General features: G+C 34.3%; 1 protein-coding gene across 12 annotated transcripts in view; it reads right to left on the reverse strand.

Moving 5' to 3' along the window:
• EXOC6B (exocyst complex component 6B) overlaps positions 1 to 26,383 on the reverse strand; it is a 615,377-nt gene that overhangs the window by 489,420 nt on the left and 99,574 nt on the right. For all 12 annotated transcript variants that reach the window (XR_012004238.1, XR_012004237.1, XR_012004239.1 and 9 more), the window contains one exon: positions 14,637 to 14,841. Coding sequence is in view for 8 of the 12 variants with exons in the window: in XM_072769830.1 (XP_072625931.1) it covers positions 14,637 to 14,841 (205 nt within the window). In the remaining 4 variants the exon portion in view is untranslated. The remainder of the gene's footprint in view (positions 1 to 14,636; positions 14,842 to 26,383) is intronic.

Consider the following 26,383-nt stretch of genomic DNA (forward strand, 5'->3'; position numbering starts at 1 on the left):
ACCAAAAAGTATCAGCATAGAAGGAGATAAATGCTTTGACCTCAGCATACAGGTCAATCTAGTGACTGAGAAATATAATCACCAGATGCAGAGTGAAGCTATGATAAGACTAGACTATAGAGAAACTATGAGCCCAAAATCAAATTTCCAACAACAAAATAAAGATCCATGTAAGTCTCACTAATTTCTATGGCCTGAATTGCTTATTTAAATAGATGTAGTGTTTGCTTTCTCAGTGACATTAAAGCCATCATTACAAACACAGTAAAAACAGAAACAAATATAACCCTGAATTTATTAATACTGAAGCCTGAAAATAATAAGAAAAACCTCTTAAGGTTAAAAAACAATTTTCTCCCTCCAAAAGTGGTGGCTCATGCTTTCCCAGATCAGTTTGTTTAAAATCTTATGGAGGGCAGCCCGGGTGGCTCAGTGGTTTAGCGATGCCTTCAGCCCAGGGTGTGATCCTGGAGACCCAGGATCAAGTCCCGTGTTGGGCTCCCTGCATGGAGCCTGCTTCTCCCTCTGTCTGTGTCTCTGCCCCTCTCTCTCTCTCTCTCTCTCTCTGTCTCTCATGAATAAATAAAATCTTTAAAAAATAAATATAAATAAATAAATATAAACTCTAATGAAAAAAATGCAGTTGTAAACATTTAATAAGGAGATGGAGTGGTGGAGACCTGGCTGGTATCAGGCTATCAGTACCCAGGGTATCCCAATGAAGACTTCAATTACCTGATAAAATCATATAGCTCTCAAAACACAAACATCCCAAAATGCCATATTTATTAAGTACCTGCCCTGAGTAGGACACAGTGCTAAGCAGTCTATATACATCATCATATTTTACCCTTACTAATAAAAGAGCACACTAAGGATTAAGCTAAGTGTTTTTGCTCAGTCACTATTACAAGTGATAGATGCAGGTTTTATTAACTCAGCTTTTCTGACTCCAAACCTATGCCTTTGATATTGAAAATAGTACAAAAGTTTTTCTACAAGAAAGACTTGATCAGGAATAGACATGAGCTTACTTTCTTTAAAAATTATCACAAAGGGGGTATATTGTCACTCTGTATTCTGTATTATCAGTAAAAGTGCATGACAAAGATAAGGCATTACCTCTCCTAGTCTTCAATTAGTGCAAGTCAAGTTCATAAAAGTAAATGTCTGTTGTCTTTGAGAATGTCAGCAATGGAACCAGTCTCCTTTCTTCCAATCCTAAATCTATTAAAGGGTCTACATTCTCAGACCACTATCTCAACATGTTTTATAACTATTGTAATGAAACACAATATTTTTAACATAAATGTAGCTTTGTTTAGAGTTAATTCCTCTTTAATTATAATATTTTATAACTCATAATTCTTCTACTTATATAATGTAACAGTAACTTCTATAGTCACCTACATAATAAACTTGCTTAAGGTATAATAATCCCTGATACTCCAATGAAAGTATTAATAAAATGAAAGACAATTGAAATGACCAAATATATCTATCATCCTCTATGAGATCTATTTTATAGAATTATATTAAATAGATCTAAACATAGGGTAGAAGAAAACTAAATACGAGAAAGCACTCACCAAATTTAAGATGGAATTCAAACAGTAGAATGAATTAGTATCTGCCAGCAGGGTCCCAGTATTTAATCAGATTTAAGTAAAAAATGGGAAAGGTTTTCAACCATTTTAAAACAAGTCCTTGTCAGCCTTATTTGCTTTGTATACTTTTCACTGTATTGATATCAGATTAGGCATTAGAATGTATCTAATCTAATTAGAATTAGTAGTGAAGATATATCAGAACATCAGGAAATTCTGAGATCTGAGAATGGCAGAACTGATTGGTCTTTATCCTTGAATTTAAACCCTCTAAAAACATCATACTTGGAATTGTTCTCTAGACCAAGGGACATTATCTACACAGCTAAAAATATACATAAAACAGAGAGCAAATACCATGGCTCTCAAATCTGATTAATACTCTATCATGGTTTTAAAAATAAAAGATTCTCAGTTGAGGCAGTCAGCATGTAAGCCTACTCAGGAAGAAGCTGAATCCTCAGGTCTCAGAAGCAGGATTTCTAGAACTCAGAGAAAGGAAGGGAAAAAAAAGGGGGATTGAGGGGTCAGGGGGAGGCACCTAACCACATAAAGAAGTGGAAAGTAAAAGGGAAGCAAGTCTTTGCTCTTAAATATTTATTCCATATTTCAATCATGCAGTTTTTACATCTGACTTGAAAAAACACCATCCATATACATATAAGCAAAGTAAGATAGTAACTGTATAAACAGGTAACAACACAAGAACACTAGCTCATTCAGACCTGTAACGAGAGATCACTACCTTTAAACATAAGCTTTAATAGTCATTCCAATGATAAGATGAAAAATACATCTTGCTTCCATTTATCTTCCATTTATCTTTTATCTTTTAGAAAGGTAGACAGAGGCTGTCCCTGACCATGTCTAAATTTTATCTGATAATAAAGTGGTTGTTCTTAGGCTCCTGTATAGTAATGTTTAACAGAACTTAGGTTGTGTATTTATATATTATATTTAAGGCATCATTTTAAATAACCTCTTTCTTACCCTTGCATATTTCAGAGGTTAAATCACATAACAGAAACATAACCAGATAGCATCTTATTTGTTAATAAGATCAATTCATTTCTACCTCAGAACCCAAATCTAAAGTACTGGTCTCAAAGGGCTAGTTTCCAAGATCTATAAAGAACTTATTACACTCAACACCAAAGAAACAAACAATCCAATCATGAAATGGGCAAAAGACATGAAGAGAAATCTCACAGAGGAAGACATAGACATGGCCAACATGCACATGAGAAAATGCTCTGCATCACCTGTCATCAGGGAAATACAAATCAAAACCACAATGAGATACCACCTCACACCAGTGAGAATGGGGAAAATTAACAAGGCAGGAAACCACAAATGTTGGAGAGGATGTGGAGAAAAGGGAACTCTCTTACACTGTTGGTGGGAACGTGAAATGGTGCAGCCACTCTGGAAAACTGTGTGGAGGTTCCTCAAAGAGTTAAAAATAGACCTGCCCTACGACCCAGCAATTGCACTGCTGGGGATTTACCCCAAAGATTCAGATGCAATGAAACGCAGGGACACCTGCACCTCGATGTTTCTAGCAGCAATGTCCACAATAGCCACACTGTGGAAGGAGCCTCGGTGTCCATCGAAAGATGAATGGATAAAGAAGATGTGGTTTATGTATACAATGGAATATTCCTCAGCCATTAGAAACGACAAATACCCACCATTTGCTTCGACGTGGATGGAACTGAAGGGTATTATGCTGAGTGAAGTAAGTCAATCGGAGAAGGACAAACATTATATGGTCTCATTCATTTGGGGAATATAAATAATAGTGAAAGGGAATAGAAGGGAAGGGAGAAGAAATGTGTGGGAAATATCAGAAAGGGAGACAGAACATAAAGACTCTTAACTCTGGGAAATGACCTAGGGGTGGTGGAAGGGGAGGAGGGCAAGGGGGTGGGGTGACTGGGTGATGGGCACTGAGGGGGGCACTTGATGAAATGAGCACTGGGTGTTATACTGTATGTTGGCAAATTGAACACCAATAAAAAATAAATTTATTATAAAAAATTAAAAAAAATAAAGTACCGGTCAAGTTCAAGTCAAAAGAGAGTTCAGTAAACTGAACCTCATTTCCACATTAGTGTAGTACATTTATTCATGGTACTTGCGGCAGTAGGAAATCCCAGGCATGTTGTCATGGAATAAAGTTCAGTTATTGTACAAACCACTCAAGAAAAACTTCATAGTGTGGGCCATGTTCCTTTATTTTAAATTCAACAGAAAGCTTAGTTTCCCAATGAAGTAATAATAATGAGGCTACTGGCTCTCTCCCACAAGATTCTGAGGCCAAGGCAATTATAGGAAGCCTGGCCTATCAGCACTATTTTCCTTCATTGTTTTTCTAATACCCTCTTTCCTCCTCTTCTCCTAAACTACACAGGGACCTCTCACTCACTCACTCATCAGAACACATGCCCAAGGATGATCAGAATGGATTAGAGTTCATTATGAAAAGCAACCGTGTCCTCCTCTCCTCTTTCCTCCTAAATCCTGCTTCCCAGAGGCAGCCATTCTTCTGATGTTCACCCTCTTTATCTAGAATGCTTGTGTATGCTACTGCCTATTTTTTTCAGGTTTTTTAATCGTGGTAAAATATATGTAACATAAAATTTTCCATGTTAACCAGTTTTAAGTGCACAGTCCTATGACACTAGGTACATTCATACCGTACAACCATGACCACCATTCTTCTTCAGAACTTCCTCATCCTCCCCAACAGAACCTCTGTATCCACGAAACAGTCATTCTTCATCCCCTCTATCCCAGCTCCTGGAAGCCATCATCCTACTATCTGTCTTTAAAAATTGACTACTTCAGGAACCTCACACACATGGAATCACACATTATTTGCTCTTCTGTGCCTGACTTATTTCACTTAGCATCATGTCCTTAAGGTTCATCCATGTGGTAGCAAGGGTCAGTTTCTTTCCTTTTGAAAGCTGAGTAATAATCCATTATGTCATGTATCACATTTTGTTTATACACTCATCTGTAAATGGACTCTTGGGTTGCACCTGCCTTTTCCTGTGTGGAGTTTTAGTCTGGCTTTTATTAAACTAGATAAATGCAATTCACAGCCAACCTCTATAAGATGCCATGAACACTTTTCCTTTTTTTGCACAACTTTTGTTTTCTGGGGTTAAGTTTTCTCATTTTTAAGTTTACTTAAGCTTTGTATGTATTTACCATTACTTTGTTCCCAATTTCTCCCCAACTATCTGAGTTCCCTCTCAATATGTACAAATACATCCAGTATTCTATTACTTCCACCTTTTCAGGATACCTCTTTAAACTTTCTAAAATGCTCCAGACTGTACTGGTTGTACTTTCTCCCTGCTACCCCACTGTTGACCAACTACCTCCCTTTTAATCATCATCTTAGAAAATCTATTTACCCCTTTCCTCTCTTCGGTTATCTATGTCCTTTAATATCTCATATCATTTTTTTGGGGGGGGGAGTGGTTTGGGGAACCAAATTTATGAAGACTTTCATTACTGAAAACATCTTTATCCCACCCTTACACTTACGTGGCATTGTGTAGCTAGATAGGGAAATACAGATGGGTAATCATGTAGAATTTGAAAGACACTGCTTCACTCCAGTCTATCTTCCAGTACTGCTATAATCCAAAATCATTTGGACACTGAATTATATTTTTTATCTCTAGAGGCATTTGGGATTTTATATTTGCCCTCTGGCTTCTGAAATCTCACAACATGTCTGGATGTAAGACTATTTTCATCCCTTATATTAGGCACCTTTTAATCTGGAAGTTTATGTCTTAGAATTTTGGGAAATTTTCCCATGCTATTTCTATGAATTCCTTTCCTTCATTTTCTCTAGTTCCTTTTTCTAGTATTCAAATACTGGATTCTCCTGGACTGACCCCCTAATATTTTTCTATCTTTTTTATTTCCTATGTTCCATTTCTTTTTCTTTTTACTCTCTCTCTCTCTCTCTTTCTCTCTCTCTCTCATGGATCTTCTCCCCTTTATCTTCTCCACAAATACTCCTTTAAGGTTTCTGCTTTCATATTTTTAATTCTTAAATATTCTTTTTGATCTTTGAATTTATTTTTTAAAAAAAAGACTTTATTTATTTATTTGACAGAGAGAGAGCATAAGCAGGGAGAGCACCAGGCAGAGGGAGAGGGATGCTCCCCATGGAGCAAGGAGCCCAATGTGGGGCTCAATCCCAGGACCCTGGAATCATGACTTGAGCCAAAGGCAGACACTAAACCAACTGGGCCATCCAGGTGTCCAGGAATTTCTCCTTTTGTGTAGCTTTCTTATCTTGCTTCTACATACAATTTTTTTCTCCTATCTTCTAACATTATTGTTTTGTTTGGCCTTTTAGTTTTCCTCTTCTTGTATAGTCTCTATCTTTTCCAAGTTGCTTCTTTATATGTGTTTGTTCTGACCTCTAATTGTAATGTTAGAGGATTTCCTCAAATGTCTGCTGATCCTTAATGATCTGCTCATATTTCAAACTGGGAAATTAAAAAGCTGATTGAAAATTCTGTGCATGTACATCAGTCTAGTCAACTACAGACTTCAAAGTGATGTGACTTGTCCATTTGGTTGGGGACTACCCAGTGGACATATCTTTAGGGCAGTTCTCTTGGACTACTAATGATATTATTCGCAGTGCCTTCCAATCTCGTACCTGAAGGATATAAACCTGGCTATTAGAATCCTGGGAACCAAATCAGAGAAGAGGGCTGTGAAATGCAAGATGAATCTCAATACTGAGCACACAAACTTTCACTGCTTTCAGTTTGATAACCCTACCCTCGACTTCTGTCTACTGTCCTCTGGTCTTCTGCTAGAGCTGGGATAGGGTGGTTAGTTGGTGGGGAAAAGCTGGGAAAGGAATCAGGTTGTCTAACTGGTTTTGAAATAGATAGTCAACCAATCCTTCTGTATGAACATCAGTTCTACCCCCCTTTCCCGAAGGAACCTGATGCTATAGATTTCTAAAACATGGGAGTTCTACAAAACACAAAATATTGGGTTGTCCTCAAGCTTTTTCTACTAACTGGCTTAGAACTGCATTTTCTTGGGTATGCTAGGACAATTATTACACACCTACCTACTTTCCAGCTTCCAAATTATGTTGCTATCATCTAATTCTCCTGTATTATTTATGTTTGGGAGCTCATGCTAAAAAAAAATAGTAAAAAATTTTTAAAAGCCCTTACCTATTCTTTTTACAAGTTTGAAGAGGTAGAAAATATAAATATATATGTTGAATTCAACATTTTTAACAAGAAGGCAATTTGTTAACCTCTTACTACTTCCACAGTGCTTTCAGGAAGGGTCAAAATCCATTCAAAAAGCAATTTTAGATATTTTCATATACTTAAGATTGTAACTGGAAACTAAGAGCATTTCCTTACAACATTTTTTAAAAGATGCCTTTTCCTGAAAAATGTTAAGGTGTAGGTACATAAAATTTAATTAAATAACACAACAGTCATTAACTGATTTACTATTTATTAATATCTACTGTCCCCAAGTACTATGCTAGTAAAGTACTGACTATAAAAATAAAACCATACATCTGTCCTTACACAGACCACAGACCGGTTGGGAAGACAGATAAATAAAGCAGCAATCACGTTAATGAAGTTGTTCACTTCTAAGAGATGTCCCCTTGGAGGGCCCTACTGGCTCTCTACCTTCACCATTCTCATAGCTTAGCAATAAGCTCATTCAGTAAAACTGATTTAGCTCATCTGAAGAACACTAGGTCTCTTTAGTTGATATAAGTGGCATTGATATGACAATTATTCTTACCAAGACATTTCTCTGATCAACAGATCCACCTAATACATACTGTCTTCTGCTCTTCCCAGCTTCCCCATAAGTGATCTGAGAGCAGGGTCCCTCTCCTGAGCAACATATCCTGCTGTTTGTATAGCAAAGCTAAACCTATCACATCTCTCCAGAGAAGGACAGTAGAATGATGCTCCCATGCACTCTGCTGACCTTTCTGCCTATAAGATTTACTGAGGGACAACTTACTTTATACCTATATGGTGTGACGCTAATTTTTGTGTATTTATGCTTCTTGCATGACACCCTTTTGTTACTTATTAAATTCATATATATATATAATTTGGTCAGTTTCTGTACTTGTATTCTGTTCTACTACTTAGTTCATTCTTCTACTATATTGTATTATTGCTCACAAGTCAAGGTTCAGTAAAAGGAATATTCTCAAAAAAAATTTAATCTTACAACCAAAATACACACACACACATACACATACACACACACACATATATATATATATATATATATATTTGTAAGAGATGGTATAAGTATCATAATAACTGCTCTTCCTCTAGATTTTCTAAGCAATGTTCTATGAGTACACCACAATACCATAAACTGTATTGAGAATCCATAAGATAATTTTCTCCTAAGTTTAAAAAAAGGAAAATTTCTCCTAATAAGCTAGTATGCTTTGCTTAGTCAAAGCAAATAAGTATTATATTCATTATATACAAACACATATATATACATCATAATTTCCTTCTTACCCTGAAAAAAGAAAGCTCAAAGTCAAACTGCAATATTGTCTTCAGATCAGATTTAAGAAATAAGTTATCTTTCTTCGCTCATCCCAACTCATAACCAGTAAAAGGATACTGATCTCTTATATTTAATAGTCTTCTAATATACACATGATTCTTAATTGAAATCAGGTCCAAAATATTTTAGAAGTACATATAACTGTTTTTTAAGGCAAGGAGAAAAAAATTTAAAAATGAGATCTAATTCAAGGCTGAAAACTGTCATAGGAAATTTAATTTTAGGGGGAAAAAAGTATTTCAATACATCAAGTTTAACCTCTAATTATGTTCTCCACACTCTTAAGAGTCTATTCGCATTCACCATTCACCTAGAAGAGTCCTTTTTCTTTAAATTTAGCATTTATTATATGCCTGGAACCAAACTAAGTACTTGATTTCCCTAAGTGTTTTCAGATCTTTGAAAAGTTTAAAAATTCCTACTTTAAGAGTTGTAAAGACTGGGATACTTAGTAACTTGCTCATTGTCATATAGCTAACAAATGGCAACTCTAGGAGTCTAACCCAGACTCTAAAATCTATTCTGTTAACTATCATATTATTTAATAGTAAACCAATTTCCTACTATTGGACTACGTACCATATTCTGATTGCTAACTATTCTGATTGCTGCTTATATATAAATACAGAAATCAAGAAGAAAAGAGAATATAAATTAAATACCAAAATACCAGACCAACTAAACACCACCTTCTCTGACTCCAAAAGCCATGTTCTATTAGAGTATTACACAGTATCCAGCACAAAAGAGGTTTCAACAGCGATATCGCTTTTTCTTGGCAGTAATTACCTAGCCTGTGTTAATTCAGTTGGTAGTACTATACCAGATCTAAGTCAAAAGATGTCATACACAATAAATAAAAGAGCACATTTTGCTCTGGTAAAGACTTAACCAAAGAAAGTCAAGACTTGAAAGAACCATGGAGACTATGAATCTCACCCAAAGATCAGTTTCTTTGAAACCAGTTACTAAAGGATGACTGCCTAGGAGCCTTCCATCTCTTTTATGAGCAACCAGTTCCTGTTCTAAGCAACAGTTATATAACCCATATAATTTAGCAAAGCCAAGTTAGAATTTTAAAAGTAAATAAATCCTTCCCTTTGTTAAACAGCCTCACACAGAAATCAACCTAGCCAAGAATGTTTATATTATAAATGTTATTTAGCCTCACAAGGCCTAAGGCAAACTAATCAAAATAAGAAATACAGAACTTCCCTCCTGCACAAATCAATTCCATAACAAGTGAATTACAGAAATCAGTGTCAACAGGAAACCTAGAAAACAGCAGTCAATTAACAAAGAATTTCTTTATAAAATCACTTGAAGCCAAAATGATAATTCTAAAATAAGATATGCATAGTATTTTGGAAACATTCAGGAAGAAGACCAACATAAAAAATAAGACCAGATAAAAAGTAGGGGCTTTCTGCCTACTTTGCAGATGGTTCTATTTCCCACGGCAGAAGCCACAGGTGGGTCCACTAAATGCTGTCAATCCAATACCATTTTAAAACACAGATATATGAAAATATGATTTTCTGAAAATGGAAACAAGACTGCTTAACTTAAAATTCAATAACACAATAAATAGCAGAATGGACAATTTTAAAATTCCTCCTGAGATTCTACTAAATGGTTGAACTTCTCTCCTATTTTTCATACTTACACATTTTCTTACTTTTCTGCAGCTTCATAGGTATATTGGAAGTGAGGTAAAAAACTCAGACTTCTAGCCTAGACCATTTTAAACTAGACTATACCCTTGTGTCTTAGCTCCAGAGGCTAAATAAAACTGTACAGTTTAGTAAAAAGTAATTCTACCCAAGACCAAAATATGCTCGTTCATGCTCTCTCACAGTCTCTCTCTCTCAAATAAATGAATAAATCTTTTTTTTTTTTTTTAAAGGTGGGGGGTGCCTGGGTGGCGGAGTTGGTTAATCTTTCAACTCTTGATTTCAGCTTGGGTCATGGTCTCAGGGTTGTGGGATCAAGCCCCACATCAGGCTCCATACCCAATGCAGAGTCTGCTTGGGATTCCCTCTCTCTGTCTCCCACTGCTGGTGCTCGTTCTCTCTCTCTCAAATAAATAAATAAATCTTTAAACAAATTTTTTTTTAAAAGACCAAAATGGAGCATATTAATTTTCTATTGCTGTAACAAATTCCTATAAGCTTAGTGGGCTAAAACCACACACAATTACTATCTCAGTTTCCATGGTTCAGGAGTTCAGCCTTTTTTGCTGAGTCTTCTGCTCAGGGTCTCACCAGGCTGAAATCATGGTGTCAGTCAGAGCTGTGGTCTCATCTAGAACTCAGGATCCTCTTCTAAATTCATTTATTTTATAGGCAGAATTCAGTTCTGTGTGGCTGTAGAATTCTGGTTCCCATTTCCTTGCTGGCTATCAGTTAGCTATATCCCTTAGCACCTACAGTTCCATGCCATGTATCCCTCTCCAAAATACAGCAATTTATTTCTTCAAGACCAACAGTAGAGCATCTGCTGCAGCTTTACATCTCTCTGACTTCTATATCTGATCCCCATTCTCTCTTTTAGTCTACCTGATTAGATCAGGTCCACACACTCAAGGAGGGTGATTTTGCAGGATGCATACACCAGGAGGCAGGGGTCATCTTAGCATTCTGTCTACCACCTGCGATCAAAGCAAAGAGATTCCTACTGATAAAGTTTTATCCAGAGACAATATAGCACTTTAAATACGAAGGAATGGATAAACTACATATCCTTCAGATCATCCTCAAATAGTATTTTTTGCAGCATATCTTTTGATATAATGTTGGAAGCCACATGTTGAAGTGAGAGAACCACAGTCAGAAGAGTCCCAGATCCTGACGATCACTTGAAGGAAGAGCTATCCTACCAGGAAGATCTATTTTGGACTTCCACTGGGCAAAAAATGAATCCTCAACAGTGAGATTTTAGAGTTTAGCTCTTACAACAAGCAGCATTATTTAAGGAAAACAGAAACTAGTGTTGGAAGAATGGTTTTGCCTTCACAAAAAAATAAATAAATGGCACTGGTTGAGACGTCAGGTAGTAGGCAGCAAGAATGTATATTTAATGAGTCGAAAGCCTGGAGAGCCCCCATAATACTATGGTAAAACAACTGGTAAAACTGGAACCTGTGATAAATGAAAAGATACACCACATGCCTATGGGGTCTATAGCTTTGGAAGTGAATGGAGAATCAGAGTTATAGCATATATTGGTATTTACTTTCTGCTTCTAGCAAGGCATTACATAAAAGAGATAAGCACAAAAAAAAAATTTGCTGGTTTGCTAAATGAAATTATAGGAAATAGAAGTCCAGATACTTGGGCATCAGAGGCTTAGAAAGCTGAACACATAGAATCCCAATGGTAAAAGAATAGTAAAGGTTTGAGCAATAAATCCCAAAGAATAGTGCTAGTCGAACAAAGTGACTCAATCCTGAAGTGAAGATCAGATTCACTATGGTCCTCTTACCCCTTATTTCATACAGCCTCGAAGTAGAGCCATTGTAATAAGAAAAGCATAAGGCAAGCCTACCTCCCCAAACTAGGGAGAAGAAAAAAATCCATCCTCAAAATTATAGCTAGAAAAGAACACTGGGTCTGGTGTCCACCTAGAACCTATGGGAAAGAAACAGACCAGAGGCCTCCTAAGTTGTGAGGTAACTAGAGTGCCCAAAAGCCACAAAAATGAACTAAATAAACCTTTGGCTGTTCAGAAACTTAAAACAACCCTTGGACCCCTAAACTTGCAGAAGCAGAAAGCAGGCAGTAAAAGATATATAGGGAGGTATATGTGTATAGACGTAGTTCTAGATATTAGTGTAGGTATCTAGAAACAGAGAAAGAAAATGAGAGACTGAGAGAGAAAGAGATTGTCTAAGAAAGGTATATTCCCCAGCACTCACTTCCTTCTGAAAAAGAAAAAACAGAGTGCAATCAGGAGAACTACAGGCAAAGGAATTCCTCTCAGAGTTAGTGTGTAAGCGAGAAAGACCCACTACTACAAAGGCAGAAGGATTCCCCAACGATGGCCCAAAAGGATTACACTGATTTCCTTATGAAGCAGGAAATACTGTGCATCTCCCACTATTCCCTTTTCTAAATGAAAGCTTTTGTTGTAGTTATTCTATTCTAACTTCTTCATTGGAGGTGGGATGGAACACAGGTATAGGAAATTTGTCATCTTCTTTCCTGGTCAGCCACCCATCTGGATCCGGAGACTTATCTGGATCTGAGGGAGAGTTCTGAGCATCCCTGGAAGATAACAGACTTTGAAATGGATGTAGTAAATAAATGGGATATTGAATTGCCTTCCTTGGGAAGGAGCATATGTGTTCTAGGGATGAGAGGAAGAATGAAGAGATATTTGATGACCAAAGGGTAGAACTGTGTCACAGATTAGCTACTATGCACCAAACCTTAGTCCTTCTCCTCTTAGTAATAGAGTGAGATTATTTTCTTTCAGCCTCCCTTGCAGGTCAGTAAAGCCAAGTAAGAAATCCATCACAAATCAGAAATACCGTTTTGGGCTTGACATAAGTGGAAAAGAAATCATATCCTTTCCCTCTTTTCCAACATCCATGAATTCAAACAAATATTCAAATTGTTCACATGAACAATGTACTACTATATACAAAATATATGGTAATTTCTTTCCCTCCCACTTTCCTTATTGTTTAGGTACTATGGATCCTAAAATATGTTAAGATATGTTTATTCAAAGATCTTAACTAACATAGCTTAGAATAACAATATATGCTCTTATTAGAGCTATACTTGATATGAAGTTTTATAGGAGGAATGAAGTATTATCAGTTAATTAAAAGTCCTGAATCCACAATGTTTTCTTCAGTTCTTTGTATGACACAAACACACCAAATAGCTAATACTTTACACAAATTGAGTGCCATAGTAGACAAATTCACCTCAATCTAACCTGAATTCTACTATAGGATCTGACCTTTACAAGCTCTCTACACTTGAGCAAAGTACTTCCCTGCCCTATGCCTCAATTTTTTTAGATAATTAAGAAGTGAAGCCAGATAATCCACATTAAATGAAATAAATGTATTTTCATGGAATACTTTCTTTCACCAAAAAGGAATTGAAGTTAATTTCTCAAGCAGAGGCCTTAAAAAAAAGGCAACTTTAAAAAAGAATGCTTCCAAAGAGGCTCTGTACTATACTTTCCTATATTCTGAAAGTTTAGAAAAACTTGCCAAACACAATAGACTTGTCTTACAGAATACCTTCATTCCCATACTCAAAATATATACCTAGCAATACAAAGATACATTTTCAATAATTAATTTTTTTCTTCACCACTAAAAAATGACATCATTATTTACATCAGATTTATCATCAATTAGTTTTAAACTTTCCCCATCATAAAACATAACATTGACAAAATTTAAAAGAGAGAGGAAAAGAATATCTCTATTGCTTCAGGAAAGGAATTTCCAACAGGCAAATCTCTTTTGCAGAATAAGATATCTGAAAGATTACCAAGACTTGGTGAGATCAAAAATACAATGTGCACCCTCCCCTCCTTCTTTCCAGAATGATAACCACAAATGACTTCTTCAAGAACACAGTTGTTTGTAGAACCAAACAATACTTTCCATAAACAACCAAGTCTTCTATTTGTTGTTGTAGGCTACATTATAAGGTATACTGAGATATTTTAATAAAATCAATGTGATTTAAATTTCGAGAGCAAGCAGCCCTGCAAATCATTAGCGCTCTTTTTATTTAAAATGACAAAAAAAAAAAAAAAAATCAAGCCATTCCTTGGTGACTTTCATTACTTAGAAAACATTAAAAAAAAAAAAAAACTAAAAATTTCTAACACATTTGTTCATTTATAAGCTGTAAATAAATCTCTTTCTGTGATCATAATCCACATTATTTCCCAAAAGGCCTTTCTTCATTAATACCCACTGATACCAGAAATAACAATTACAGAAATATTTATAAATAACATGATGTCTTGTTTACATAATAAGTAATTAACCAAAGGTACCTGCAGCACAATTTAGCTCATTACCTAGAAAGAGATCTTTTAAAAATCTTGGGCTTCAAAGCATATCCAAAGTCAAGGAAAATATTCAAAAACCAGAAAAACCTCTTTAAAGTCCCTATTTAACCATCACAATAAATCCATATTTACTGACATCCACAGAGCAGAACATACTAGTAAATAAATAATGCATTGCTCTGTTGAAAAAAAGAAAAACAAAACACATCTTTTAATCAAGTGTTCCCATAAAGAGGAAGAACTTCCCTAAAATGATACGAAACAATCAAGACACTTAGCAGAGAGAAACCCATGTTTAACAGAAACTAGCAAAGTCACTGGCCAACCTATCATAAACCCAAGACCTACTTGCTTCATGGCAGTCTCTCCAATTTTGTCAGAATGTTTGCGGATACTCTCCAGAAAGTCTTTGAGATCAGACATAGAAACATCCTTAATTTCTTCTCGAAGCTTGGGGATGTTATCCACCATCACCTTGCAGAATCGATAGTGGCTTACTTGAGGCAGATAGGTATGCTCTAGATGTTCCAGAGTTTTCAGTGCAGGATAATGCCTATAAAAGGAATTATATCACCTTTAGCTCAACTCAGTCTTCTTTAAGGCCACAGATATATTCCTTAGGTAAAATTTCTAGCCTGAATTAGTTTTCATTGTTCATTACAACAAATTCAGTATTAAGTTTCAAAAAAAAGAAATCAATGGAAAAATGTCAAATTATTCAAAATTAACATATAAATTAAAGGACTTAGTAAATTACAATGAGAAAAGATTTTATCCCAAGAATATAGAAAACTTAGAAAACCTACCAATGAAATCCATTATACAAAAATTAAAAGAAAATACAAAATGATCGTATTAATGCCAAAACAACCATCCTATAAAATAAAATACCGAAGTCTAAACTTCCAACTATGGCACAGGGAAGAGCTTAGCAAATCTTCTACCCAAAAAAACAAATATAAACTAAACAAAACTGTCCCAAACAACCATTTCAGGGCTCTGGAAATAGACCAAAGGAGAACATATTGAAAAGTGTTTATTCATGAAAACTGCTGAACAATGGAACTCTGTGGTGTTCTTGCCTGGGGCTACCTCCATCAACCCTCCAACTCCACCCGCACTCCATCCCCTTCCCTCCCACTGGTTATATTGGCTTGTCATGAAAACCAGCAGCCTCCCTGCCCTTAGAAGCAGATGTGATTTAGAGTGGCATTATTAGGTAAAGTAGGAAACTCCAGATGAAGGAAGGAAGGAAAGAATAAGGACAAACAAACAAACAAACAAATAAAAAGATAGGGAAATACCCCAGCTCTCCAGGCCTGAAGTTAGTCTGGGTTGGGTCAAAGGGTAGATTAGAGGACTAACCAGAAATTTAACAGAGAAGCATGGAAATAAGAGACCCACAGAAGGACCCAATAGCTCTTTGCACAACCCTAGCCTTAGTCATGACTAAGGTTGTATAAATGTGCAGTAGGAGACCCAAAAGGGCCTAAGCAGTCCACACACCTCTGGCTGACTAGGAGGCAGCAGGCACACACAAAGCAGAAGCCCTGGGAGAAAGTTAAAAGCTCAGGCTGTTTTGAAAATTGCCTGAATTTTTAATGTATTCCATAGCCCCCACACATATCCACTGACAAAGGTAGAAACCGTTTTGGCTCAAGTTTGATTGAGCACAAACCTTGGACCAATCTTTGGCTAATGACTATCCTTTAAAAATGAAATATATTTCCTGATAAACAAAACCAGATAATTCCTTACTACCAGATCTGCCTTAAAAAAAAAAAAAAAATCCTGAAAGGAAGTGACAACAGAAACTAATTGGAATTCACAGAAAGAAATAAAGAGCATAGGAAATAGTAAATATATGTGAAATATAAAAGTCTAAATAAATATTTCTTTTTCTTTTCTTCTTTTAATTTCATTAAAAGAAAAATTTTAAAACAAATGATTATAATACTGTATTGCTGAGTTTATAATATATAACTATATGACCATAAAGCACAAAAAAGGAAGTAAGAAATGGAGTTAAGATGAAGCAAAATCACTACTATATATTCTACCAAAACTACATCAGAAAAAAAAAAAAAACTACATCAGCATTAACCTAAAGTAGATTGATATATTAAGATACAGATAATCCATACAGCAACCTCTAAATAAATAACTCAAAATCTATCATTAAAAACAAAAGAGGAATTAAAATAGTACACTACCAAATATTTAATAGAAAAAAAAGAGAGTAAAGGATAAGAACAAAAAGATATGAAAAACAGAAAACAAAGAGTAAAATGCAGCCATAATAATTACATTAAATATAAATGGACTAATAAACACTCCAGTTAAAAGGCACAAGGTTAGGATTTAAAAAGCATGATCCAATTACATGTCCTCTACAAGAAACACACTTTAGATTCAAAGATACACAAATAAGTAAAAGATAGAATAAGATATACCATGCAAAAAGTAACCATAAAAATGCTGGAGTGTCTATATTAATATCAGATACAATAGATTTTAAAAATAGAAATAAAAAAATAGAAATATTGCTGGCTATGCAAAAGTAAATATTGCTGGTAAGGCAATAGTAAGGGGAACGATATTTATCTGATAGGTAGGAAAGCTTCCATTAGCATAAGAGAATGAATAAAACTAAAATTGTTAAGTTTGATGAAGTAACAACAAAATAAGTTACACATTAAAAAACATAATAAGAATAAAGAAGAAACAAAAACTTGGTAACGATTATTTAACCTAAAGTCGATTGAAGGAGTCACAAAAGAAGAGTCAAAAAAGAAGAGTCAAAAAAGAAGAGTCACAAAAGAACATTAAAAAGGACAATAGGGGTGGGGGTGTGATTTGAACAGTTATGTGGAAAAAATGCAAATCAAAACATGATTTTGTCATTCAAACTCCCAAAGATTTCTTAAAACATAATGGGTATTATTATCAGGAGTTTCAATAAATGAGAATTCACTGCCTGCTGGTAAACAAATTTGTATTAATGATACAAGTTTTCACTGAAGAATCTTACGAAAATAAGCATTCTAACCAGTTGCCTTTCCAAAAAGAAATATTAGATTAACAAAAGTATGTAAACCTCTTGAATTATAGGTATTTACATAAGTCAATAAAAAACTAATCTAGATGTCTAATAATAAAGAACTGGTAAAATAAAATACATCATGATACATCCACATAGTAAAAGACAGCAAAATGGTTACAATATTGTTAAGTAAAAGCTATTGCAAAAAATAAAATTTACAAGTATAATCATATTTTTCAAAATTATAAATATGCATACATATATAAATTCTGAATATATGTGCATGTATGAGCTATATATCACTAAATACATGCATACACACATATAGAAGTACACAGAAAATGAATAGAAAAATATAGACAAAAATGTTAACCATAATTTTTTTCCCTTGGGATAGTAACATTTTGGGTGATAATTTTCCTTATATTTTTAATTTCCTAATTTCCATACTTCCCATGATATATTTAGTAGAGGAAAAACTCAGTTGCAATCTTATAAATAAAAAACTGATAGCTCTATTTTAGATTTTTAAGAATGAATTTCACAGTATACACTTGAGCTCTTCTTGCTCCAATATGCTTAGTACCACAAACACTAAAGACTAGAGACTGGTTTTACTTTTTTTTTTAATGTCTTTACCTCACATGTTCCAAAAATCAAAATCTTAGTCCAAATAAATGGAGGGGAGAAAGATTTATTTCCTCTACATTTAGGAATAAAAGTACAAATATAGTTAATGTGAATTGGTTGCTTTTATTACAATTTTACAGACTCAAAAACAGTACTGATTTGTTATTCACATGGTTTAGTGTAAACAGAATGGTGTTTATACTACAATTAGGTATGAAGAGCTATGTGCAATAAAATGCAATTCCTCTAGAGAGAAACCTTAGAAGGGATAGAAAGCCAGAAATTAAGCCAAAAAGATAAACACACTTTGGGGTTTAGTTATATTTTGGAACATTGTTTATAGAATGAGAAAAATCTAACAATGTTGCCTGCGGACACAAGGCACATTCACTGATGAGACACATGGCCACATGCTGAAAACATCTGGTCTGTCAACTCCACATTTTTCAAGGCTAATTAGTACAAAACCCAGTGATTCCTGGCAACAAAGAATGTCACCTTATTTTCCCATTGTCCTTTCGCTACCATATTCATATTCTAACTATAACAGACCAATAAGATTATTCAAATTTCTAGTGTGTTTTAATATCAGGGATAGGTTAAAGAATGACAGCCAATTAAACACCTGAGTAGCAGATACCAAAAGAAAAAATTTCTATTTCCAGCAGCCATGGAAATCTAAAACCACATTTTGACCTTATTTTTGATAACCTCTAACCATTATTAAAACTAAATCAGAAGCCAAATCTTAAGTTTCATTTGCAAGTGTGCTAGCTTTCCCTGTCTCCCTCTATTACACCCCCTAATAGAAATGTGAGCAGAAAAATATTAAAGGAAACAAAATCAGGACATATAAAAGAAACAAGGGAAAGATATTTAAACAATTCTATAAACTGGGTAACTATTGTCAGAATAACTTAGACATAGCTGAATGCTATTGTGAGAAGAGGAATGTTAATTCTAGGCAAATTAAATTTTGGTCCTTTTTTGCCATGGTATAGAACTCTCACACAATAATGATTTTTTAAGTTCTAATAAGTGATCTTTTAAAGCAGATCACAACTACCTGTGAGAAATTTTTATAAATTCAAAGTATGATAAGAATATAACATAAAAGCTTTGACCACAGGAAATATTAGTGGCTTTCCTTTTTTTTTATTAGTGGCTTTCCTAATCAAAGAGCACTGTTAACAAATATTTAATCCTTTCTATGTGTTACAGGTAGAAAGATGGTCAGGTATCTTTCCTTAGGGAACATAGAACCTAATAGTATTATCACTATTATTACAGCTTTAAAAAAAATACAACTAAGCTTCTACCCATGCAGGAGTAACAAAGAAAAGACATGAACCCCCAAACTTAAAAAGCAGAAGACTGGCTAAAATATAAAAACTGATTTGGTAGTGAACAGTGGTGTCTGAAAAAAGGGAAACAAAAAAGCTGAGTTTAAGTTTAATAATTATCCAGGTTATATGTGATTTCTAAATCATGGGCAGAATCAGAGAAAACTCAAACATAGCCTAGCAGCTTAGCAGAGTTAAAGTCAAAGATAGTTCAGGAAAGGTGACACAACTTGAGGTTGTACAGCAGAATTCCAAACAAAAAGAGGAGGAAAGGAGCAATGCAGAAAAAAGAACTGCAGAATCTATACAGGGGTTCCCTTAAGTCTTTGCTGAGTACTAGGCCAGGTATAGAAAAAGTGAAATTCCACAAGGACAGCAAAAAGAAGGGAGGGAATGAAGGTGGACAGGGAAGGGAAAGAGGAGAGGGAAAGAAAGACAGACACAAGGAAAATATGTGGTGAACACTTCAAGGAGCTCAGAAAATGCAGAAAAACCTTGGTGAAAAGTCTCTGGGGATTCCTGAGTTATTCCAAGTAGATGAATATACTCTGAACTACCCTTGGAATGAAGGTGCAGCTAGCAAAGACTAAAAATGGGGTTTGGGTGCCTGGGTGGCTTAGTTGGTTAAGCATCCAACTCTTGATTTTAGCTCAGGTCATGATCTCAACTCAGGTCATGATCTCAGGGCTATGAGATTGAGCCCCACCTCAGGCTCCACACTTGGCATGGAGCCTGCTTAAGATTATCTTCTCTCCTTCACCCTCTGCCTCCATCCATAAATAAATAAATAAATAAATAAATAAATAAATAAATAAATAATAAATAGGGTTTGATGAGAACAAATAGATCTGCAAACTAAACTTTTTGCCAAAACAAAAAGCAATACTCTTTAAGAAAAAAACAGTTCCCAGAAGTCCACACTCAGCAGCATAATATGTTTGTATCCAATCAAAAATTACTAGACATGATAAGAACCAAAAACTTGGCCTATAACTAGGAAAAACAAAATCAGTCTGCAAACAGAAATCCAAAAATGCTAAAAGTGACAGAACTAGCAAAGAAGTACATGAAAAGAAATATCAGAGCCATGTACATGTATTCTTAAAAAGACACAAAAATAACAAGAAATTAAGCATTTAAAAAACCCACTGGAACTCCTAAAGATGAAAAATATGTTATCTGAAATGAAAATTTCATTGAATAGGATTAAAAGAAAATCAGACAATGCAAAAAAAAAGAGATCAGTGATTGAACATAGGAATAAAATCTATCAAACAATAAAGCACAGAGAGAGAAAAGATCGAGAAGGAAAAAAAAAGAACAGATTATCAAGTCACCTGTGAGATTATATGTTGTCCAACATAATATGTAATTAAGTCCTAGAATAAGGATGGGAAACAGACAGAAAAAAAAATGTTTGGAAAATCCGTATCTGAACATTTTCCAGATTTTACAAAAACTATAAACCTACAAATCCAAGAAGCTAAACAAGTGAACAGCAGGATAAATTCACACATATACACATGCATGCACAGACATATACGTATGGCAACATGCCTCAAAATCAAATTGCTAAGAACAAATGATAGAGAAAAAAGTTTGAAAACAGCTGGAGAAGACACATCAAGTAGAGTGACAAAGATAAGACTGCTCACATACCCCTCCCTCAGAAACTACATAAATGAGAAGGCAAATGATGTCTTAACTAATGAATCTATAAACCTAGAATTCTATGTCCTTCAAAAATAATTTTCAAAGACAAAGATGAACAATAAGATATTATGTCACACTCACCAAGACGGTCATAGTCAAAAAGCCAGACTATAATTTGTAGAATTTGTAGAATAATTTCTAGAATTTGTAGAAATTGGAATCTTCATATGCTGATGGTAGAAGGTAAAATAGCATAGCTGCTTTGGAAAACAGTCTGACAGTTCCTCAAATGATTAAACATAGAGTAATCATATTATCCAACAATTCCATTCCTAGGTATACAGCCAAGAGAGATGAAAACATATGTCTACACAAAAACTTGAAAATAAAATTTATAGCAGCATTATTCATTAAAGCCAAAAAGTAGAAATAACTCTAATGTTCATCAACTGATGAATGGATATATAAAATGTGGTATATCCATACAAGGGAATATTATTCAGCAATAAGAAGAAATGAAGTACTGAAATACAGTACAACATGAATGAACTTTGACAATATTATGTTAAATGAAAGAAGCCAATCATAAAGAACCACATATTGTAAGATTCCATTCATATGAAATGTCCAAAATAGACAAATCTATAGAGACAGAAAGTAAATTAGTGGTTCCCAGTAGCTGGCAAGGTGTTAGGAGCGGGGGGGGACAGGGAGGAGAGGATTGGGTAGACAGCTAAGGGGCTCAGAGTTTCTTTTGAAAAGAACAAAAGCATTCTAAATCGACTGTGGTGATGACTACACAACTCTGTGAATACACTAAAAGCCACTGAATATACATTTTAAATTGATGAACTGAATAGTATGTAAATTATATCTCAATTAAGCCGTTAAAAATATTTTAAGCAAAAAAAGAATATTAAAAAACAGATAATATAAAAACTAAATAAAAAGAAAACAGCAGTGGCTATATTAATATCAAACAACATATACATTTTTAAAAAAAGAATATTACCAGAGATAAAAAGGAACCTTCCATAATATAAATAGGTCATCTCATCAAGAACATATAGCAATGCTAAATGTGTATGCACCCCCCAAAAAAGCTCCAAAATACAACAATATCAAGAACTGAAAGAACAGAAAAAAGACGTGCAGATCCACAATCAAAACAATCTCAACACTCCTGTCAGCAACTGACAAATACAAAATCACTAGGATGTAGAAAACCTGAACACTATCAATCAAGTATATCTAAATGACCGTTAAAAAATGTCCTACTCAAAGAGAATATACATAATTTTGAAGTGTACACGAAATTCTCACCAAAACGAACCATATGCTGGCCCATTAAAACAAGTCTCAACAAACATTTAAAAAGTTGAAATCAGGGAAGCCTGGGTGGCTCAGTGATTGAGCATCTGCCTTCAGCTCAGGGCATGATCCCGGGGTCCTGGGATCAAGTTCCACATCAGGCTCCCCACTGGGAGCCTGCTTCTCCCTCTGCCTATGTCTCTGCCTCACTCTCTAGTCTCTCATGAATATAAAATTTTTTTAAAAAGTTGAAATCATACATTTATATTTATGAACACAAAATATAATTACAAATCAATTTTTAAAAATCTGGAAAATCCTCTAATACTTGGAAGTTATCCAACTCATTTCTAAATAATGAGCAGATTAATTTTTAAATCACAAAGGAAATTAGAAAACATTTGAGATAAATGGAAAAAATACATTATCATAAAACATGTAAGATGCAGTTAATGCACTGCTAAGAGAAAAATGTACAGGTTTAAATAGCTACATTAGAAAATAAAGAACTGGCAGGCGGATGGGGTGACTGGGTGAAGGGCACTGAGGAAGGCACTTGATGAGATGACCACTGGGTGTTATACTATATGTTGGCAAATTGAACTTCATAAAAAAAACAAATAAAAGGCAAAAAAAAAAGAAAGAAAAGAACAAAAATCCACCTTATAAAGTTAGAAAAGAGAAGATTAAACCCCAAGTACGTAGGTGAAAGAAAATACTAAAGATAATAGCAGAAATCAGTAAAATAGACAACATTAAATAATAGGAAAAACTCAAAATCTAAAGATGCTTTTATGGAAAAAATTAATAAAACTGATAAACCACTAACTAGAATAATCAGAGATAGAGAAAAGATTTACCAATATAAGTAATGAAAGGGAAAGCATTACTGTAGATCCTACACATTAAAATAATAAGAGAATAACTGGAACAATTTTTGCTAATGAATTAAACAATTTAGACGACACGAGAAATTACTATAAAGACATAAATAAGTAAAAGTTACTCAAGAAACACAAAATGCAAACAGCCTTGTATTCGTTTTTTAAATTAAATTTGTAGTTAAAAACCTTCTCACCAAAACCAAACAAATCTCCTGATCCAAGTGACTTCACTGGTGGATTCAACCAAATATTTAAGAAAGATAATGCCAACACTTCAAGAAAATCAACACTTCAAAGAAAACCAACTCATGCTATGAGGCCAGCATTAATCTGACACCAGAGTCAGACCAAAACAAACAAACAAAAACAACACTACAGATAAATATTCCTCATGAATACAGATGCAAAAATCCTCAACAAAATTTTAACAAGTCAAATACTGCACCATATAAAAAGGATAATATACCATGACCAAGGAGGATTTATTTCACAAATGCAAGTTCATTTAACATTCAATAAATTAATCATATAATTCATATTAATATACTAAAAATTTTTTTCAACATATAATCACCTCAACTGACACAGAAAAAAGCATTTGACAAAAACAATATTAATTCCTGGTACAAATTTTCAACAACCAGAGATAGAAAGAAATTTCCTCAACCTTCTAAATGGCACATACAAAAAAACTACACCTAACATCTTAATGGTGAAATGTTTTCCCCCTAAGATCAGGAACAGGGCAATGATATTCATTCTCACTACTTCTACTCAACATTGTACAGAAAGTTCTAAACAGTACAATAAGACAAGAAAAACAAACCAAAAAGAAAGCTTCCCAGTTGTAAAGAAAGGAACATTTTATTTGCAGATAAGATGATTATCTACATAGAAAATCCAATGGAATAAACAAAAAACTGTTATAATTAATGACTTTAGAAGGTTTCAGAAAACAAGATAAACATACAAAAAATAAAATAGTATACTAGTAATAAATGACTGGAAATTAAAATTTAAAAATCAAAAACCATTTAAAACAAGCATCAAAAAGCATTAAATATTTAGAGATAAATATGATAAAAGATATGTAAGACTTACTAAAAACTATAAATATTGCTGAAAAAAATTAAAGAAGACCTAAATAAATGACAATATCCATATCAGTTGGGGGGGGGAGGGAAGATATAGAATAGACCAGCATGGTGCACAAGGGACCTACTGAAATATGGAGGATGCCTATATAGAAAGGTAGCCTGGTATGGAATGTCAGAACCAAATAGGGATGAGGAGGGTATTCCTGTAGAACAGAAGCTTGCCACAGAGTATTTGAGTCGAAGCAGAATAAGGAAGATATCATACAGGAGGGTAACTCAGTGTGTGGTGTTAGCAAGATAAAGACTTGCAGTGACAGCAATAATAGGCAATTAGTTTCATGAAAGGAACTGATCCAATAAGTAAATACATTATGAATAATGAAAGTCAAGTTACTCAGCAGTAATGAGTAGACTGAGCACACAGATCTTGGCTTCTAAATAACATTCTCTACTTAGGGAAATGACTGATTCCAGGGCTGCAGCAGGCAAAGTACAAGATAAACCTGAAAATTCTCTCCTTTCCTAGTAACAAAGTACTCAAAAAATTATGAAAACATATTAAAAAAAAAAACAGAAGCCAGACAGAACGGGCTACTCTGGTGCCATTCAGGATAATCTGAACAACAAAATAAGTAATATTAACAAATTGTGACTCATCAAATAAGAAACCATGAGTCCATACTGACATAAAAAAATTAAAGTGAAAAATCTGATGAAAAGTGATTATTTTATATAACTATAAAATACCTCCCCATAAATTTTTAACTACAAATGTAAAAAAGAGCAACTTCACAGTGGAAAAGAATCAAAGTGAACACTATCCCTCATAGGACAAATCAAATTTATATGTGACCTGGTAAGATACAATGAGAACACAGCACCACTTTTGTAATATTCCAGCCACAGACATATAACATGAATGTAATCATGAGGCAATATCAGACAAACTCAAATTAAGACACATTCTACATAAAGTTGGCCTGTAATTTTCAAAAGTGATAAGCTCATAAAAGTCAAGGAAAGACTGCAGACAGCTCAAAGCTGAAAAATAAAGAGACATGACCACTAAATGCAATACATGTTTTAAACTTGATTCTTTTGCTATAAAGAACATAACTGAGACATTTAGCAAAATCTGAACTGGGTATGAGGATTAGATGCTATTAATATATCCGTGTTAATTTTTATTCTCTATTGCATTGTGGCTGCACAGACGAATGTCTTTATTTGTAGGAAATTACACCAAAGTATTTGAGGATGACAGGGCATCACATTAGCAACTTACTTTCTACTGGTTCATAAAAAACATAGCTAATTTATATGTACTTAAGAATGTTTAAAAATAAAAATTTTTAAAGACCACAAAATAAAGGACAACAAAATTTACGACTACTATGCAACAAAAAGTACTAACCTTACAAAGTTAGTAGATAAGCCATGCATTTGAAAGCAAATATTTGCAGGATATTCCTAATAAGAGGAAAAGGTGTCCAAAGTATCTAATGAATTCTTATAAATGAACAACAACAAACAACCTAAGAAAAACAGGCAAAATACATGAAAGAAAATCCGAACGTCCAAAAACCAATTTCACTAGTAATCAAAGAAATGAAATCACAGCACAATAATCTATCATTTGATAACCATCAGACTGGCAAAAACCAAAAAGTTTCACAATACAGATGTTGCCTAGAGGTGGAGTAACAGACCTCCCATAAAATGCCAGTGGGAATCTAAATCACTTTGGAGAATAATATCTAGTAAGAATGAATACATGAATATCCTTTCTTTGATTTCTTTCTAGGTATAAACCCTAGGCCAGTAGAATGGGCAGAAGCTAGATAGAAAAATGCAGAATCTCAGGAATGACCCCCAGAAGACCTCCTGAGTCAGATTCTACATTTAATAAATCCCCATATGATTTGAATATATAGCAACATATGAAGAGCACTGTTCTCAAGCAACCTTGAATGTGTGAACAAAGAGACATGAACAAGAATATTTATTGAACCAATGTCTGCATAGCAAACAACTGGAAACACATCAAACATCTTTCACAGCATTGGTTGAGGACAGTTATCCTGTAACAACAACAATCCCAAAAATTTCAGTGTCTTAAAACAAAGATTTATAA

Source organism: Canis lupus, chromosome 12 (assembly GCF_048164855.1).
Source record: "Canis lupus baileyi chromosome 12, mCanLup2.hap1, whole genome shotgun sequence".
Taxonomy (NCBI): Eukaryota; Metazoa; Chordata; class Mammalia; order Carnivora; family Canidae; genus Canis; species Canis lupus.